The 19056-nt window shown below is 38.7% G+C and overlaps 1 protein-coding gene across 2 annotated transcripts in view; it reads right to left on the bottom strand.

The window, feature by feature from the left end:
- Positions 1–19056, bottom strand: part of PHLDB2 (pleckstrin homology-like domain, family B, member 2) — a 124047-nt gene that overhangs the window by 52896 nt on the left and 52095 nt on the right. Inside the window, exon 5 of one of the 2 annotated variants that reach the window (XM_006895340.1) lies at positions 6551–6679. The exons of the other annotated variant lie outside the window; for it this stretch is intronic. Within the exon in view, the coding sequence (XP_006895402.1) occupies positions 6551–6679 (129 nt within the window). The remainder of the gene's footprint in view (positions 1–6550; positions 6680–19056) is intronic. 2 annotated transcript variants of the gene reach the window in all.

Below are 19056 nucleotides of genomic sequence, written 5' to 3'. Positions count from 1 at the left end.
ACAAGGTTGGTGGATCCAAAGTATTGACCTTTGAGTTAGCTACATAGAGCACTTCACCACCAGTGCTCCAAATACACACACACACACACACACACACACACACACACATTCAGTATTTTTCCCTTAAATGTTTTCCTTCTTAAAACTGTGTAATTCCCTGTGTAACAAGCTGGGCTGTTAACTAAAATAACAAAGGCTTGAATCCACCAGCAGCTCCACAGGAGGAAGATGGAAAGTCTCCTCTCATCAAGACTTACTGCCTTGAAAATCCAATGCAGGATCCCTTCAAGTTGCAATGGTCCTGATGGCAGAGGATTGGGTTGGGATGGGTTGGATTTCACCCATTCCCTAGGGTGTTTCCTAGGAGAGTTGTGGGTATTGTATGCATCCTTATGTACTATGCCACTAGGGTTCCCTAAAATTGGAGACTTTTTGTTGTATGTGTTTAAATATGGCATGTTATCCTGTGTGTTCCAAGAGCTTCATTGAGGGTGATCAAGTGATTCTAGAGACTGTGGTTCTTAAACTAGGCCTCCTGAACACTTCCAAGCCATTTCTAAACCTTTAACAACACATAAGCTTTTTACTGGAATGAGTGAAATCACAGTATCCATCAGTCACAAAAGGTGATTCAAAAGCTAAGCATCACAGTCTGGAGAGAATCATGAGGACGTATAAGGAAAACCAGGTAGTCGAGCACAGGGATTTTCCAAGCTGAGGTGCATAAGGCTCTGAATCACCACATCCACGTGTTCTTATTTGTGTAGAGAAGAGTACACGTTGTAACATGATACAGAACTGTAATGTGGCATGTGTAGAAGATTTAAAAAAACAAAACAAAATAAAACATAATTTTTACATAATCTGGCCAAAGGAAAGGTAGTTGTACTATTTTGGTCAAAGAACTACGTAGGTTAAATCTCAAACTCAAAACAAAAACCTCTTTGGTATCCAGTTGAACATGGCTCATAACTACTCTCTATCAGGTTTCCGAGGCTGGAAATAATAATTGGAGGAGAGTGCCCATCTTTCTTCCAAAGTGTCACTTGGTGGAGGAGGTTCTTGAGCCAGAGATATCTGGTTAGCAGCCTTTTAGTTAGCAATGGACGATGCTATCAGAGCCTTGATGCACAGGTAAAATAGAAGTTTCTTGTTCTTTTTCAATTGAAAAATGTATTTTTTTCTAAAAAAATTTTTTTAGAAAGAAATGGAAAAACTAGCTCCAGATCATTATTTAAATCCTTTCTATCACTCCAACACTCAGTTTCTGTACAAATGATAAATTAAGTTTTCCATTAAATAGAATATATTTGTATTTTCTGGAACAAGTCTTCTGGGGAGGAATCACAAAAGGTCTATTGCCTATTTGTTATTACCACTAAAACTATTGTTGTTATTGTGTGCCATCAAGTTGTAATCGATTCTTAACTGACCCTCTGGTAGGTTTTCAGAGGCACTTTTTTGCACTGGAGGAGAGTGCCCATCCACCTCCCACAGAGCAGCTAGTGGCCTTGAACTCTGTGCTTTCGGAATTGCCGCACAGCTTCTCCCCACTAGGCTATCAGAGCTTAACTAACACTATAACAACAAGGTTACTCTGCCAACTCAGTATGTTGATTCAAAGTTTAAGAGCAAGAAAAATACAAGCTGAAAAAACTTTCTTAGCACTTCTTTATGTATTATGTGGTCACATAGAATGTGGCTTTGGTTTCAATTTCATAGAGCGACATTCCACGTTTACTTGTTAGTTCTCCAGTAATTTGTAAAGGGATTCATGAATTTTACTCAAGTCTGGACACTACTTAAGGAATTAAGACACAGCTTAAACTTATGTCTTGAAACAAAATTTTTGATCTGAATTTCTGAAACAAAACAGATATATGAACTCAAATTTTTTGGAAGATATTTCAATTAAGGTTGTGGCTAGATATAACTAAAATTAATAAGTTTTTAAATTTAACCTTGGCTTAAAAAAAGTTTCAAAGTGAGAATATGGCTAAGGACACCTTTCTGTACGTCTAGTTAATAAATAGCATATTTCATTTCAATTCAATACAATTTTAACTTTCTTTTAATGAAGGCCATACAGTCATGAACATATTTTCAGTGAATATGTGAGTCACTGAATAAAAACATTAACAGCACACTAGGCAAGAAAGTTGAAAAAAAAATTAAACTCCATACTCAAATTTCATTGATATAATTATTCAATCAAGCTACCAAACCATTAGAACACTTACATGCTGAAGTAAAAACTATAAGATGGAGGGAATTAGGGTAGTAGTGATCTAATTCACTCATTGACTGCTGCTGAGCCAATTACAACTCATAGTAACCCTATAGAATGGGAGAGAATTACCCCAAAGGGTAGTTCAAAACTTCGTGTAAATTTTTATGAGAGCAGAATGCAGACTAACTTTGTCCCAAGGAACACAGAGGTGAGCTGACACTTCGGACCTTTTGGTTAATAGGTTAATGCCTTAACCACAGTCTTAATGCAGCTCTTACTTAGTTAAAGACAGAATAACATACAAAAGGAAGTTCAGAGTGCAGTGTACAACAGAGTAACTCACTACACGCACTCACTGACATTGGGCAGGACACAAACTATAACTGACCTTTTCGTGCTTTTCAGAGGCTGCCAATCACCTGAGAGGAGACTGCCTATTATTCTCTCAAGGAGCAGCTAGTGGATTCAAACTCTCCACCTTTCGGATGGCAGCACAATTCCTACCCATGAGGTCACTAGGGCTCCTCATTGACTGGGTGAATAAATATTTTAACTAAATTTTATTATTAAAAGAATATTACAAAGCTCTGCTGCTTAGCAAGTTCACAGGTCAGACATGAAAGAAAATACATCAGCAGCACTAAAGAAAATGCAATCCATTTCTGTTTTCCTTTCCAATAACTTAAACTGAGAATTTATATGGCAGTAGTTTATAGACAGATGCTTTCTTTTGCTTAGTGGCGTGGAGGGCAGTGTGTTTGTGTAAAGAGGAGAACTGATTTGAGATGGCCAAGAAAGACTACACTAATAGCCCAGGACAACTCAATGCCAACTCTAGAAATCAAACTGAAATGTGTTACACTCTATAAAACCAATCAAAGTCACAGCCGTTGAGTGGATTATGCTGCATAAGCACAGAAATGCCCATACAGCTTCCAGGTTTTAATGTTTATGGGAGCAGAGTGCCTCATCCATCTCCCACGGAGTAGCTGGCAGGTTCAAGGCCTTTCTTTTTTCCCTATCAGTTAGCAGCCAAGCACTTAACCACTGAACCACCAGGGTTCCTTATACTCTTGAGCCCACAACTTTTTAACTGTGGGACACATGAAAAGCGCCTAAAATCATCATTGTTACATGAAGACACTGAGGACCACAGAGGTTGAATGAGTTGTTAATTATTAAAGGATAAACAGGTTTGTAGAATCAACAGTAGAAAAAAAAAGATTTTTCTAATGATAGATAAGGGAGCTGTGGTAAGGAGTTACACTGCCCAACCTGAAGGCAGGCTGTCTGAATCCACTAGCTACTCAGCCGGAGAAAGATGGACAATCTCATTCCATGTGATTTGCAGCCTCTGAAAACCTGCTGGAGAGCCAGCAAAGAGCTGGTTCCAACTCTACAGCAAGCACCTAGCAACAACAATTATAGGTGCCATTTAACAGATTTTTAAAAAGGAAAATCAATTAGAAGGTAAAAATCATCAATTCAGTTAGGGAAACACACGAAAACTATGGCAGCCATGAGACTCCATTTAATAGTGGATCTCATCCTGCATTGACCAGTAATGAGCCTTCTTTGCTGCATTACTCATATTCAGGATATGATTCCACAGGTGGGCGCATATCATCTACATTTCAACCATGTCCATTAAATCCCCATCAGTGAATGTTACATTCTGACTAATAAAGCAATGATTCGGATTTAAGAAGCCCAGTCATAAACCCATATTTTACAGGCAAAACCACTGTGAGAGTTTACCTAAAGTATCTGAAACAACACATAGTTTAAGAAAACTTTCTTTCAATTTTTTTTTATTTTGCATTAGTTGCTATCTAATTTTTTTAAATAATTTGGCTTTTTTTAAATGTCGTTTAAATGATTTGGGGAACCTTTGAAATGAAGTGGTATTCAAAATTATTCAAGATCAGAAGAGAAATTATGGTAACATAGGAAAGTTACTACTATGACTGGAGTTCTCTTAGGGAAAAACATTGACTTATTAAAGTTTATTATGGTAAACTTTAATAGGTGGCAATTCACACAAAACATAAGTAAATGAATTCCTTAACTACATGTTGCTTTAAATACTTAAGATGAAATTTGGGGAGGATTTTACACATAAAATATGGATTTATGCTATACTTCTTATATCAACCCAATCTCCAAAGTATCTTTACATTGATTAAAGGGACTCTGGGTGGTGGAATTGTTAAGCATTCTACTTCCATTTTAGAAGTTGGCAAATCTAAACCTTCAGCTGCTCTGAGGGACACAGACGTGGTAGCCTGCTTCCATAAAGACTATAATCTTAGAAATGATGGAGGCAAGTTCATTCAGTTCTAGAGGATTGCTGGAATTAACAATGAGTTGAATGAGTAGACTCACTGGCAGTGAGTCTCGGTTTTTGTTTGTTTATATTTCAAGAGGACTGGTGAAGATTACTAAGATATTATTCCAAGAAGAGAGTTAGTGAACCCTATAAAAATAAGAGGTATAAGCCATTAGGTACCTGCCATAAACCAGTTCTCTCTCCTAAAGAAAGGGTCCTGTGATCAGAACCTAACATTCCACTTCAAGTGGAAGGAGAAGTAGGACCCTGTGTTGTTACTTGCGTGTAGTAAATATTCTTAGAAATTACAAATATATATATATCTTATCCTGTGGAATCTAGATTAAAGAAACAATAATCATTTATATCAACTGTTTAAAGGTTATTCATAAACTCTAGATACTTTAAAGTAATGTTTACAAAGACTACAATGATTGGCTAGTCAGAGAAAGGGCAAAACACCACATCTAACCATGCTGCTGACCCTGACTAAACAATGACAGATGAATCTATGGAAAACCTTTAGCCCTGGGAGAGCTGAAAAACATTACACAAATAAAACAGTTTCCTAATCTCTTTTGTGAGATTAGAATATTCTATAAATGCTTAAATGTAGACAAATTTCAAAAAACTAAAATCATTCTACAAATATTTTTTCCTCCAATCATTTTAATCATGGGATTTCCAGGCCATTGTGGCACTAGTGGACAATGAATTTTTCTCTTTTCATATAACTTTTCATGTTATGAATAAAATGAGCAAAGAAGCAGAAACATTTCAGAAATAGTATTTGATCCAACAATGTAAAATATAAGAAATAATAAAAACTGCAGTGCTGAAGTTTAACCTGGCTACATTCGATAATTTTTATTAAGAAGTTTCAATCTCTGGAACACACTGAAAGATTTTACCTCTAATTTACCTAGTGATGTTCTCCAAGGAGCACTTGGCATCTAACAACAACAATGGTGATGTTCTCAAAGAAATGAAATATTTTTTTATGGTCGCTATGAGTCGCAGGCGACTCGACGGCACCTAACAACAACAACAACAAGAAGTTATTTTAAGACTTTTCAAATGTGTGTCATCTTAGCTGTTATTTCAATTTGCCCATTCTCAAGAAGCTACAGATAGAAAAACATTAAATTAGTCTTCCTTCTTATCTGTCTAAATTGTTATTCATATAGAACCAATCACAATTATGCAACTCTTTTAAAAGTTCAAGACTGGTAATGATGTTTCCTCAAGACCTGAGTTTACAGCAAGTAATCGAGTTGTGAAGAAGTTGAGTGATAATGCAGTGTTTGTGAAACAATTTTCTGAGGAATTCTAGTTTTCTGAAGACCATCAACATAGATGTGCAAACACTGCTGATAAGGTTAAATTAGAAAGTCTATACTGCATTTCATTTCTGAAAAAAGTGGCGAGTGTATGAGAAAGTTCTGAGGGTAATAGCAATGCTTTGCATATTTGGAACCTGTATTAGATTGCAGTGTTTATTGCTAATGAGTTCAAGGCTAGTAGTAAGAAGTTGAAAGGAAAAGAAAAGGTCAAACAGTGGGGTAGGGAAGGAAAGTAAACCAGAGAATGGGATGATCTTCTGAATGAGTACAAACCAAGCCAGGAAAAAGAAGGGGGGGGGAACCCACATAAGGATAAACAATAATCACAAGAATCAAGGGAAAGATGTCTATTGATTTCAATGTTACAATGTAGGTATAGATTAAAAGCCAGGAACAGCCCTCTTGTTAAAAAGAGTAACTCCAGGATTATTTTTCCATTATAAATTCAGTGATGGATTTTAACAAGAAATGTTTACATTGATTAGCACACAATTACACATACTGGCAGCATGCACATTTTCATTTTTAAAGTATCTAAAGACCAGAATTTATGCAAATTGTAGGCTATGTGAGTACAACTGGGACTGGCGGACCTTAATAGAAAAAAAAAAAAAAGCAAAAAGCTGGTGCATTCCTGTGGCTACTGACCCTCTTCAGTTGTTGCTGCAACTGTTCCCTCATGGACTCAGGACAATTGTCCAGCTGGGTCTTCTGCTCGGAGTAAAGCTCCTGAAGCCTCTCTAGTTTTTCCCTTTCAGCATCAAGCTTTACCTTCTCCTGAGGTTCAGAAATCAGAAAATAGAAGAATAGAAATTACCTTCACACCCCAAGCAAACGTTAGTGAACATTTTCCAAGGGTAACGCAAACAAATATACACACATTCTAGATAGCCTATGAAACTTAGAGAAATATTCTTTGTTAGTGACTAGGAAAAGGGAAAATGGAAATAAACAGATTTCCATACAGATGGAAATAAAGACAAGGTAGCCCCATTTCTGCACTGCCACTCTGTCAATGGTTGGGGATGACCATCCCACTTCCCTTCTTCTCTTCCTTCCTGCCACCATGGTAAAAATGCAGGAGGAGCAATAACAATATTCGTCAATGGTAAACGAAGAAAAAAAGAAAAGTAAATGAAATCTGTAAGTCAGCCAAGTAAACACTGATTCGTCAGAGGCCCAGACAAAGGAAATGGGTGTTTCAACCCAGACACTGTTATAGACCAATTATTAAGTACATTTTGGAAACTAAAAGAAAATTTCTTCTCAGGTGAGGGGAGCTAATAGGTCTACTGGTTGGTACGTCACTCACTCACTGATTTTGTGTCAAAGTGACTCAGAGCTGACCCACCAGTGGTTTTTCAGAGGCTGCGAAAAACACAGGAAAAGATTGCCCATCTTTCTCTCTTGGAGCAACTCATGGGTTCAAATGGCCTGGCTTTGGACTGGCAGCACAATTCCCTATCCACTGAGCTACCACATAACCAAGCCACATGAAACGGTTGTAGTAGCTACTTGGCAAATTTCCGAGCTTCAGTAATAATAAGGTACGATTCCAGGGAGACAGTCAAATTCAGAGGCTGAGAACACAAGTAAAAATATTACTGCATTGGTTATTGTTGGAGTGAGTTCTGTGAGACTGGCAGAGAAGCAAGGAGAAGCCGTATTAGGTGGCTTAAGTACACAAAAGTTACGATACTTGCTGAGGAGATATAAATGGCCCCATAGGACTAATAAAAAAAAAAGAAAGAAAGAAAAAGGTGAAATATGGTCTAAGGGAAAGAAGATGAAAATGCTTAGGAGTCAGAGAAGGAAAACAAGAAGAAAACACTAAAGACCGCTACACTCCCATGTCACACATGCCAAAGTGACCCTGGACGTTCTCCAGGACATAGTGGGCAAAAACGGCAATGCAGTGATTTCAGGGCCTCAAAAATTTCACTTCTTCTACTAAGGAACAAAACCTCAATCTGTTTAGGACAAGTCTTCCCAACCTGTGTTCCCTTTATGATGCTCTGAGCCATCAGAGTAAATTTTAAACTTTATCTTTTCCTCAAATATACCTTTACCCTAAACATATGCAATTTATAAACCACTATCTTCATTTGACCCTCTCTAAATAAGGTAAGGTCTACACCACAGTGCTCCTTGGAGATAAAGATAATAAGACTTCCTCTAACATTCTTTAGGCATGTTGCTAAAAGAGGCTATTCCTTGGAGAGGGACATCATGCTTTGAAACGTGGAGGGTCAAGGAAAGAGAGGAAGACCCTCAACCTAATGCATTGACACAGTGACTGTTGTTATGGGCTTGAGTATGTCAGAAACTGTGAGGATGGCACAAGATATGAGAGGGTGCAGATCTGTTGGTCATGGCGTCATTATGATTGTACTAATGACAAGTGAAATGAACAACACCTGACTCTATTGTTCACGCTGTAAACTAGTAGAAATAAAATTTACATCTAAGCATATCAACACTTTGGACCAGCAGTCAGGAAATCAAAAGAATTGCACTGGGAGAATCTGCAGTCAGGGACCTCTCCAGAGTACTGAGAAGCAGCAATATCAGTCTAAAGACTAAGGTGCACTTGATACAGGTCATGGTCTTTGCAATTACTTGTTATATATCAGAGAGCTGGACAATGATTAAGGATGACAAGAAGAACTGATGCCTTTGAAATTTGGTGCTGGAGAGAGCCTTAAACATACCATGGACTGCCAAGAAAACAAATAGGTCTGTCTTGGAGAAGGTGAAAACAAGTTTCTCCTCGGAGGCTAGGATTTTGAAGCTCTGTCTCACATACTTTGGGCACGTGGCCAGGCGGGACCAGTCCTTGGGGAAGGACATTAAGCTCAGAAATGTGGAGAGACAGTGCAGGAGAGGAAGACCCTGGGTCAGATGGATTGATATAGTAACTTGGGCAACGGAAGTTGGTATGTTGGAATTAGTGAGACTGACTCAGAACAGGGAAGGCTTCAGAGCTATGAGCTGTGAGTTGCAGGTGACTTGACAGCACATAACAAAAAGCATATCACAAGAGGATATTCTTTGAAAGAATGCAATTTAAAACAACTAGCCAATTTTACAGAAGAAAGAAGTAGTTCATAAAGATTACAGCCTGGAGACCCTACGAAATAGTTGAGCTCTGTCTTACAGGGTCACTGAGTCAGAACTGAGTATCTGGCATACAACAACTATCAACAGTAGTTTATTCTTTCAAATAGTCATGATTTCTTATGTAAAGATATGTATTTAGATTTTTTCCTGAAGGAAATTATGGTTCAAATTCAAAACGATATGGCATTAATAACTACATCAGTTCACGTAAATCTGGTTTTGACTTAGATAATAAAACATTATGAACTGTGAAACACAATGTGGATGAACTTTGTAAGCAAACCAGTATAAAATAAAAATTTATTCCCTTTCTTTTAAAAAATAAATACATTAAACAACTCTAAAAAACACACACAAAAATATGTTTACATACATTTTTTTCTTAAAATATTTTAAGTACAGAAGTTACAAAACTGATAATGGAAAAAAAATACCCCACAAAAACAAGCCAAGAACCCACCACTGCTGAGTTAATTTCAAGTCACAGTAATACTGTACTGGGCTGTTGAAAGGCTTTTGGAGGCTGTCAGTCTTTGCAGGAGGATACTGCCCATCTTCCTCCTATAAAACTACTGACTTGATGGTTTGAAGCATAGTATGTAATGAACTATGCCACCGGAGCTCCTTGGAAAACTGAGAACTAAGGTGCTAACATAAATGACTTGCCTGCCAGTTTCTTTTTCCTGGCCCCAGAGGAGTTTTGCAGATTTAATTCTAAAACTCCACCAGATCCCAAAACACCTTCAAATAGGCTTCATACATCAGACATTGATTGTCAAGTCTTTCTAAAGGCTGAAGAGATAGCAGTTCTAGCACTAACATCTCTCTTTTCCTATGTCTACTCAATCTCACGTGGACATCTATCCTTAGTTATCTCAGGGTTAGCACTCAAGATCTCCTTTGCTCTACTCAATCTCACATGGACATCTATCCTTAGTTATCTCAGGGTTAGCACTCAAGATCTCCTTTGCTTTCCACGTCATCCACAACTAGGTCCTTTTACCTCATCTCAATGATTTCTTAAAAAGTAGAAGTGGTGAAGTTTTTAAAAATCTTTTTTTAATGATCTGATGTTTTAACAATTCTGGTTGAAAAAGAGCAGAACTAAATGCAGGATAGAGGTATGACTTTAATAGCTTTTATTTCAGGAAACAAAGGAGTAAAAACCACATTCCTACTTCATATTTCAACTGAAAATTACTCTATCACAGTTTAAAGTCCAGTGGACAATACAGAAATTTCCTTCATCTTTTATGACTCGTTTGATGTCTATTTATATGTACAGGAGTCAGAGAAAGCAACAGCATCATTCACAGAAAAAGGGACTCCAAAGAGTTAATCTACAGGGAAAAAAAAACCCAATGTACAAACTCAGGTAAAATTTAGTCTTTAATTTATAGAAATTTAATATTAAGGATACTCTGTCTTTAGTCTTAATGTTTCTTCCCTCAATAAAATCAGCAAAAAAGTCTTTGGCTCAGAAAATGTGTCATTTCCTCTGTCTGTGGATTCACACACCAACATAATTTTATTTCCTCTGTGTGCTACTCACACAGTAAAATAAATTTCTCTTTCAAAAGTTCTATTTCTAGATACTGAGAAATTTAGCACCCATTCTATTCAAAAGAGATTTTTTTTAAAAAGAAACTATTCATCCTAGTTAAACACCACAAATGCAAAGCCCTAAAATTTACATTTTCTCAAAATATTTGATACAGTAGTTGAAAGGAACTAGTCTGAAATGAAGGTTTTACATCTGAAAATAGTCACCAAAATCTTCCTTAGGTGCTCTCATTTTTTAAAAAAACTGCTAATAACAAGCACAGCTAAACAACTAATAAAAAACAAATATACCTTGTGTTTACATAGTGCCTTTCTTCTGAGATGCTCAAACCGTTTGGCAATTCCATATAGGGGGGCAGTGAGAAGAATTATGCAAGCTGGCACCATTGGAGCCTTCTGCAACTTCTCTGTGGTGTATCAGCACCAGTGTGACCACAACCTGTGTTTCAGAACAGAGGCTCAGGGGGGCCAAAGCTCAGGCAAAGGAAGTAAGTAGGGAAGGATGAAAGGGCTCATGACAGGTGGACCCGATCCTAAATCACAGCAGGCCACACAGGTGATGTCACGCCTGGGAGCAGCCAGGAGACCAACTCTGAGCCAGAAGGAAATGGATATTCCTCTCTTCTATTTATTGCCCCGGAAGTCTTCAGAGGAAAACGGACTGTAGGCAAGCAGTTAACTGAGGTCAAAGTATCCCCTTCTACAGTAAAAATAGGGTGGACAAAATTTATAGGATTCTAGAACTTAATGATTCTTGGTTTTTTCCCCCCTGTAAAACACTAAATAAAACTGGGTCAATCTTTCCCTTGAAGATTTAAATTGGTAAACTCATGAAGCATAATCACTACACGCATAATGACTTTTCCCAAACCTCTAACTAGACACAACTTTTTCTTTTCTTTTTAAAGATTTCTCCTCGGCAAAATAAAAGGTATGTTTTACAAACCTAACAAATATCATTTTGTTAAAAAAATTAGACTATTAAGAATGGAACTACTTCAGAAAAAGTCAGGAGTTGTAAGGAAACATTTTTTGAAAAAAGGAATGGAATATGACTACTTCTTTCTGTTAAAACTGTTCTTGCCTTAACTTGTTTACCGTAATAACCGATCAAGTCAAGCCACAAATTGATTATCAGACCTACTTCTTATCGGGTGTAACTGCTGTTGTTATTGTTGTTAAGTGCCGTCGAGTCGCAGGCGACTCATAGCGACCCTATGAAGGAGAGTCCTCAACGCTTGGGTGCCTTTCATCCTCTCTCCAGGTTCATAGGGTTTCCGGAGGCAAGCTATTATGGAAGTAGATGCCACTCCTCCTTCCAAGGTGTAACTATAGCCATGAGAAATTATTCATGGCTAAATAGAAATCAGTATATAAAGTTAGGTCTATATTTGTATCCATCATGAACTCTTCATTCACCAATTCAATAAATATAAAGGTATTAAAGGTAGAGACAATGTAATGGCTATTCTGTAGAATTCTGGCCTTGCACGTAAGAGACTCAGGCTCATTCGCCAGTTAGGGAACCCCATACACAGCCATCTTCCTGACTGACAAGCCCATGTATTGCTCTGATGCTGAACAGGTTAAAATGAAGTTTACAGATTGAGATAGACTAGAAATTAAGGCTTGGAAATCTACTTCCCAAAATTAGACAATAAAACCCCTATGGATCAAAATGGTACAACTCCAAACCACTCACGGGTATACAGCAAGACAGAACAATACTCACTCTATATGCATGCGGTTGCCATGGGTGAGGGGCAGCTCACAGCCCCAAAGGTAGAAAAAAAGATTCTGTTGATGCCTTAACAGCTTGATTCACTCAACTCTGTATCCTTTAACCCTGACTGCACACTAGAACAATAAGAGAGCTTTTAAGTATATTATTTCTCAGGCTCTAGTTTAGTCAGAGGGAGCTCTGGTGGCCTAGTGGGTAAGGAGTTGTGCTGTCAACAGAAAGACAACTAGCTCAAATGTGCCAGCGACTCTGCAGGAGAACGAAGAGCCATCTCATCCTGTAAGACTGACAGCTTCTGAAAACCTGCTGGGCGCTCAGCTATCAGGCAGTTCTAACTGGAGGAAACAAAACAACAACAGTTTAGGTTATAAAACCTAGGAATCTATCATTTTAACAGTCACTCTAAATCTGTAAATGCTTGTCTGGAGCAAAAGAGAAATAAAGAAATCTGTGAATGAGAGATGGAACCGGGCTACTGTCCCCTGAGTCACAGCCTCCTCCACCCTGAAAAAGAACTAGGTGGTGTGCAGCCTCCACTACCAAATGCCCTGATCGTCTGACTTGACAGCGCATAACAACAATTTTCAAGTAACATCTCAATTACAAAATATTACCATTCAGATAAAATATCTAGTGGAAAATAAATCAAGATAGATTTCAATATCTATTATCAATTCAGAAAGATGATACATTTCAAGTGCAAAAGCAAAATGACACTTTTTAATCATAAGAATGATCAGGAATGGCAACAAATCTACCTTAAATACCCTGAAACTCATCCATGAAGTGTTGTCAATAATCCTAAATGAACTTAACAATCCAAGGGTTTTTATGGAACCATTTATTTTGCCAGATTTCATTGTTAGAAACACAAGTTCTCTCTCTTCTACACTGTGTTCCTAAAAAATTAAAATTAAACTCGCTGGCTCTCCTTGAATTTCATGGATTTCACCACATCTCCACTGTTCTGCTTTCCCAATTATTAGTCTTCTCCATATCATTTCAAAATTAAATTAAAAACCTCATTGCTATCAAAACTGAATCAACTGATAGCTGACCCTCCAGCAGGTTTTTGAAGCCATAAATCATGACAGAGGAGACTGCCCATTTTCCTCCCTCAGAGAAGCTGGTAGATTTGAATCATGTGACTTGGGGTTGGCAGAGCAATTTTCTATCAACTAGGCTACCTATCATACTCCATATCATACTACACAGTATGAGCACAATATCATGTTGTGGAGTCGCTTGCAACTTATAGTGACCCTGTGTACAACAGCTCTGAACCCTTCTCTATCCTGAGCCAATCTCATTGTCTGTGACACACCTACCTCCATTGCCCTAGTCTCTGAGTCAATCCAGCTCAGAAAGGGTCTTCCTCTCCTGCACTGTCTCTTCAGTTTTCCAAGCATGATGTCCTTTGCCTCCAAGGAGCAGCCATACAACATAGAAAATCTTTGAGTATCAACAACAAAACACTTTACCAAATTTAAGTGTATACTACTATTGTAGGCAGATGTTCAACATCAGTTTTAAAAGATGTTTCGTTTATTTGCTTGTGGGATTGTCTGAGAAAATAATTTCAGTCTAAATACGTCCCAAATGTTGGATGTTGTTGTTTTAAACAATCAAGGTAGAATCAACCCATAACAGACATCTCCTGCAGGTCTTCAGAAGCAGTTAGTCACACAGGAGGAGATTGTCTATTTTTCTCCTTGTGGAGTAGCTGGTGGATTCAAAACGTGTGCCTTCAGGATTACAATGCAGCTTCTTAACACTAGGTCACTGATGTTGTTGTTATTGCCATCGAGTCGTTTGCGACTCATAGCGACCCTATGTACAACAGCCCTAAACCCTGCTCTATCCTGTGCCAATCTCATTGCCTCTGACACACCCATCCCGATTACCCCAGTCACTGAAATCAATCCATCTCATAGAGGGTCTTCCCCTCCTGCGCTGTCCCTCTACTCTACCCAGTATGATGCCCCTCTCTAAAGACCTGTCTCTCCTTACAACATGTCCAAAGTATGTCAGACGAAGCCCCAGAATCCTTGCCTCCAAGGAGCAGCCTGGTTTAACCCTCTCCAGGATGAATCTGTTTGTTTTCTTGGCAGTCCATGGTACATTCAATACTCTTCTCCAGCACCACAGCTCAAAGGCGTCAATTCTCCATCCTCCCTAGTCATTGTCCAACTCTCTGATGCATAACAAGTGACTGAAAAAACCATGGCCTGTATCAGGTGCACCTTAGTCTCCAGAGAGACACCGTTGGGAAATAGTTAAGCTGGAAAATAAATTTCATCGCTGATCTACAAAAATTTCTCTAAATGTCCAGAATTTTTGTTAAATCTGCTAAGCCTTTTTAGTTCACTATTTGCTTTAATAATCAAGCCTTTGTTATTTCCAAACAGCTTAGCACAGAACCAATCAGGTGTGTTTCATAAAAGGTTTGGAATTGTTGCAGTGATGTGTTCAAGGTCATTGTCCATGAAACACTGTTTCTAAGGGAGTGCCATCCAAAGTTAGATGATGGCTAAGGAAGACCAAAGAAGAACTGATGTCTTTGAATTGAGATACTGAGTAAGAGTAGTGAATGGGCTGCCAAAAGAACAAATAAATCTGTCTTTGAGAAAGCGCAAGTAGGGTGCTTCTTAGAGGCAAGGATGGTGAAACTGATATCTTGCATACTCTGGGCTTGTTGTTAAGAGGTATCAGTCCTTAGAAAAAGATCCCATGCCAAGAAAAGTCAAGAGTCAGCAAGAGAGAAGATGACTTTTAAGGAGGTAACTTCAGCCATGGCCCTGAGCATGGGGGAAATGAGATGATGACAGAGGATAGGAAAAAATTTCATTCTATTGTTCAAGGGGCTGCTGAATCATAGTAGACTTGCTAACACCAAACAGCAACTCTTCAAGCTCTCTCCACTAACCCTGAGAACTTCTTTCCTTTTTGTTCCTAAACCCCGGGGAGTTGCGTGGAAGCAGACCTCTTCCAGGGTCACAGGTTAAACTACTATTTTAGGCCCAAAATCCTTTATCACAATATTCTGTTCATATGTCAGATATTATATATTTCCACTGTAGTCCGAGACTGTACTCTGTAATCAATACATACTCCTTCTGAAGCTATTCATCTAAATGTGAATATCAGTCTTTAAGGGTTTATAGGGAACTCTGGTGGCCTAGTGGAAAGAAGCTGCAGTGCAATCCTAAAGGTATGTGGTTAAAATCCACCAGCTGCTCTGCAGGTGAAGGATGGGCAGTCCTCCTGTGTGATTTCCTGCCTCTGAAAACCTGCTGGAGGTCAGCTATGGGTCAGTACCGATTCTACAGTAACAACAACAAGGGTATACTGTTCAAAATACCTTTTCTCACCACTGACTTTGACATTGCCATGTCAATGTGTGGGCATATGTGAAAAGGCAGTGTTAGCCTATCCACAAAGGGATTGGCTAGTTTCACCACAAAATGAGCAGATTCAACAGCAAGAGTTTGAGAATCTCACCAGCAGCAAAGAAAATGCAGGAATGGAGTGTGCACTCTTTGGGGCCAGGGATTCTTGAACCAGCCAGACCTAGAGGAGCAGCAATAGCTACCACAGCAGAGAACAAGAGGTCTAACATGAGACTGAGCTGACCAGGGGCTGCTACCCCATGGAACCAGAAGTAAGAGCCTCCAACTAAGCTTGCAGGAGGATGAGTGGGGAACCATAACTGTCAGGACTAACAGCTTTGTAACACTCACCTAAAGCTGCAAAAGCTGAGGCTGAGGTGCTTGAGAGCACATTTCAGTGGCTAGCTATCCTAGCTGAGTGTATCCCGCTATTGTGGGAATGGCACAGGATAGCACAGGGTTCAGACTTATTATTCACAATGTCAGCTGTACTCAACTCTACCTAGCAACAACAAGAACAACTAACCTGCATTATAGCCTTTTGACTTCCCTAATACACCCCATAATGATGAGTATATTTCTGTATTCTCAGTGATATATTGCAATGGAGTGCAGATCCAGTAAAGCAAAAGATTGGTGTAAGAATTAATAGAAAGAGGTGAGAGAATGTCAAGACATGTCTGACCTCATGGGAACTGGTTTTGTGTTGTGGATATTGTTGATGGGGGTAGTTCCCCCTAGTGGAGTTAGGTAGATATCAGATATGGCTATACCCACTTAACCCGTGCTCCATTTACAATCAGTTCAAGTGAGGATTTTCAATCTATTTTACTTTGATGCCAAACTAGCCAAGAAATTTACCCCCCCTCACTATTTTGTTTTTAAACAATTTGCAGTTTCAGAAAAATTAATTTGCATTTTCCATAACTTTTGGATTTTGGAATTGCACAAGGTTATGGGCATGTGTCAACAGCTGGAGACTGCTGAGACCCCGTTCTCTACCTAGCTTGTATCTTTCAATTTTTTTTTTCCTTATAGAATTTTTTTTTCTCTGATGGCTCTGACATTTGATACAATTGAGGGATATGTAATGTAGAAAAAAATTAGGAAATGATGAATAAAGATTTATATGATCAAATAACCACCAGAACAAATAACTCTAATTTGGAATCTTATTGCTTTAGTCTCCAAATCCCATGTTACATTTCTACTTCCTCTAACTGGTGAGCTGCTTTGAAATGTAAGAAAGATGCAGGGGAAAGGCAGGTCCCTGTGGACAGTGCACGTGGTTTGGCAAAAGCTCCTCATGAAGAGGCATTAGCAGCTTGCTGTGGAATGCCTGGATGGCGTGCTGTCTTCTCCTGGCTCTCGGGAGAAGGAAGGATGGGGAGGAACTAACAGGTACTTTGGCAAGACAATGATGGGGGATAAAATTTAGCCACTGCATTTATTAGTGTTTTAATAGAGAAATCAGAAAATCAAAATAACTCTAAAGATTTCACTCAGTAGCATGTTGCAAGCATAGGGTGACTTAAGCTTTAGTTCACACCTTTAAAAATGTTTATCAAGGGCCAATATGGCTACAAAATGACTGCCTGTCTGATGTATCACAACCTCTCTGTCCTCAGGAAAAAGAATGCCCTGAGCTTTCCAATTAGCTTCTGAGGAATGGAAAGACTCTGCAGCAAGAACATTTTACTAAGTTTCAATATGAGAAACTGAGTTTTGTCTGCCACCTTGCAGAGATGAGACACAAATAATCCAAAAATAGAGAAAACTGGGAGAAAATTTAATGCAGTCAGAAATAGAAGAAAATGGGAAGAAAACTGACATGAACAGATGCACACCTCTAAACATACACCTCTTTTTAGCAGCTGCCTGATGCATGCTCTGGCCATGTGGCGGCCGTAGCAGAAATGGATGGGGAGGTAATTCCACAACCAGGCCTTTGCCCAATAGCTTCCCACTCTGTGTCACCACGTCCATTAAATTAGCTCAAAATTACTAACTCTCATCGCCCTTGAGTTGGAACCAGCTCACAGATGACCCTCTAGTGGTTTTCCAAGGCTGCAAATCGCATGGGAGGAGACTCCTCATCTTTTTCCCTTTGAGCTGTTGGTGGACTTGAAGTGTCAGAGAAATTCTGCCTCTATGGACCAATTCTCTCTCCCTTCTTTACTACAAAACATGACAGCCTCTTTGTTCAATGTTTTACCAAATAAACAACCCCTGTGTGCTTGTATTAAAGTTAAGCCATTCCATTTGTTCAGGGGGCCTTATGTTCACACTGACTCTGTGTATCTAGGAGGCACATTTAGCTCAGAGCCACCTGGGAACAGGCTTAGCGATACACTTAATGGTAACCCTAAGGGCAATGAGAGGCCAGCACAGCTCATTACGTCGAAAATTGAACATTTATTACGTTCAATAAATATAACACGGAATAGATAATCTTCAGGTATGCTTAGCTATTTATATTGCTTCTATTTTCTATAAAAATAAACACCAAAGTTACTTATTCTTTATGTATATCACAGGTAGTCTCCAGGTTTGGTGGGATATGAACCCTGAACATATATATAAACCATCCAGTAAAATTGATTATATTAAAAATTCAAGGTACATAAAATGGTTTACACAAATAAAGAGATGCTACTTTACTGTGCATTTCAAAACATTATTATAAAGATGTTCTATGTTAGAGATGTTCTAATGTATGCATAAGTGTCGCGACTTTATACTATGTACCAATATAAACATTTGTTCACTAGCTGTTCTGCAGGAGAAGGATGGGCAGTCTACTCCTGTGTGATTAACTGTCATAGGCCAGCTATGGGTTGGTTCTGACTCCACAGTATACACAATCACAACAACATGTCACATATGAACAATACCAGTTTGTACTTACATACAGTTTTGACTGAACAGCACATAACAACAACAATGAACAGTTTTGACTTAAAGACAGACTTAGGAATGTAACCAATCTATAATATGAACTTCCTACAAATAGCTATAGATGAATAAGGTGAGAGAGTCTGTGTCTGAGTGTGGTGCAACAGTTAATGGACTAGTTGTTAACCGAAAGGCTGGTAGTTTGAAAATGCTCAGAAGCCAGTGGCATCTTGGAAGAAAGGTCTTGAGAGTTACTTCCAAGAGAACCACAACTGAGAACCACGTGGAGTGTAGTCCTGATGCACATGCAACTGTTCTGACTTAGAATCAGCTCAACAGCAACGGGAGGATAGAAACATACACACGTACTCTATAGGCTTAAAGACAGAAGAGGCTGTGAAGACGGCTCAGGATTGGGCAGGGTTTTCTTCTGCTATACCAGTGTT

The sequence above is a fragment of the Elephantulus edwardii genome, unplaced genomic scaffold (assembly GCF_000299155.1).
Source record: "Elephantulus edwardii isolate Elephantulus edwardi_28Jun2011 unplaced genomic scaffold, EleEdw1.0 scaffold00165, whole genome shotgun sequence".
Classification (NCBI taxonomy): domain Eukaryota; kingdom Metazoa; phylum Chordata; class Mammalia; order Macroscelidea; family Macroscelididae; genus Elephantulus; species Elephantulus edwardii.
The sequence above is the reverse complement of the archived record's forward strand: the minus strand, read 5'-3'. Positions and strand labels throughout refer to the sequence as shown.